The following is a 1,157-nucleotide window of genomic DNA, read 5'->3' as shown; positions in this document are numbered from 1 at the left end:
GGCCGGCCTCGCTTCCTTGCCGTCGTCGTCGTCTGAAGAGCTGCTGGCGCCGTACTTGGTGGCGGCCCCTGATCACCAATATCCTCTGCGGTCAAGTCGATACCCTCCCACTGAGATGGCTGACGGCGGCCACTTGCAGGGATACGCTGGTTGCCCTGGGCACTTGGTAGACTGCGTGGCTCAGTAAAGGCGAAGGGACCGGTGCCTCGCGGGCGACCTTTGAGGACTTCGACTTTGAGGGGCTCGTGGATTCGAAGGTAGCGGTCAATATCGTCCTATGAGAGTAACCCTGTTAGCTTGTAAGTCTAAATGAAGGTATTCCCACATACCAAGTTGCGCTGAAGGTGCCAATATGGATGGATATCTTCAATCTTCACACTCTCGCTATCTTCTTCCAATTGCAGTAGCTCGTGAGGGCAAGGCAAGCCATACTGAGCCCGGTGATGATTTGAACAAGGGCCAAGCGGTCTGTATGGCCTCATCGGTCTGGGGATTGCTCCAAGGGCAATTTGATGCTGGTGCTTCATCAGGACAAGCGCTTTGAGAGAGACCCGTCGAGGAAGATCGCCAAGGTAGACCTGACCACTGAATTCGAAGCGGACCCGGGTTTGTTGATCTTTTTCTTCACGCTCAAAGCTGCGCTTCTGGTCCTCAACCATCTTCCTAGCTGACTGAACAACCTGCTCAAGGGTAGACTTGCTGGTAACCCCGTAGCTCTTTAGACTGCGGTGGGCGCCTTCAGTAGGCGATGTGGTGCGCTGGCCAAAGTTGGTATACCGGGAGATATATGCCTGCGCCCATTCCTCCTTCTTTGGCATCACTGTCTCTTCGATATACTTCAAGATTGCCGTCTGATCCTTGAAGTCCCTCTTCATCATGGCGTAAGCCTTGTTGAAGTCACCTTCAGTCTTTCCATAGATGATGTAACGCCACAGAACAAAGAGGCCAGCCCGAGAATTTTCCACGCGGTCAGGAAGCTTGCCAATACTAACGTACTGGCCAGTCTTAACGTAGGAATTGAGGCGTTGAAGCTCATCGTCGTCTTCTTCTTCAGGGGCAGGTGCCGTCGATGGAGGAATCACGCGATTGTCATCTCCATACCGATAAAGGTGGCCATATTCTGGCTCGCCAGGTGTTGCTGCAGGTGTAGAAGCAGG

At 53.4% G+C, this 1,157-nt stretch overlaps 1 protein-coding gene across 1 annotated transcript; it reads right to left on the bottom strand.

The window, feature by feature from the left end:
* Positions 1–44: 44 nt before the first annotated feature.
* On the bottom strand, positions 45–1,043 carry QBC33DRAFT_430453 (uncharacterized protein; the record flags this gene model as incomplete). Its single annotated transcript, XM_060424158.1, has 2 exons — positions 45–275; positions 330–1,043. Coding segments are annotated over 2 exons (945 nt in total), but the record flags the coding sequence as incomplete, so codon positions are not given.
* Between the last annotated feature and the right edge of the window lie 114 nt (positions 1,044–1,157).

This window comes from Phialemonium atrogriseum, assembly GCF_030411735.1.
Source record: "Phialemonium atrogriseum strain 8032-3 unplaced genomic scaffold QBC33scaffold_81, whole genome shotgun sequence".
NCBI lineage: Eukaryota > Fungi > Ascomycota > Sordariomycetes > Cephalothecales > Cephalothecaceae > Phialemonium > Phialemonium atrogriseum.
Note: the sequence above shows the minus strand (reverse complement) of the source record. Positions and strands in the feature narration are given on the sequence as shown.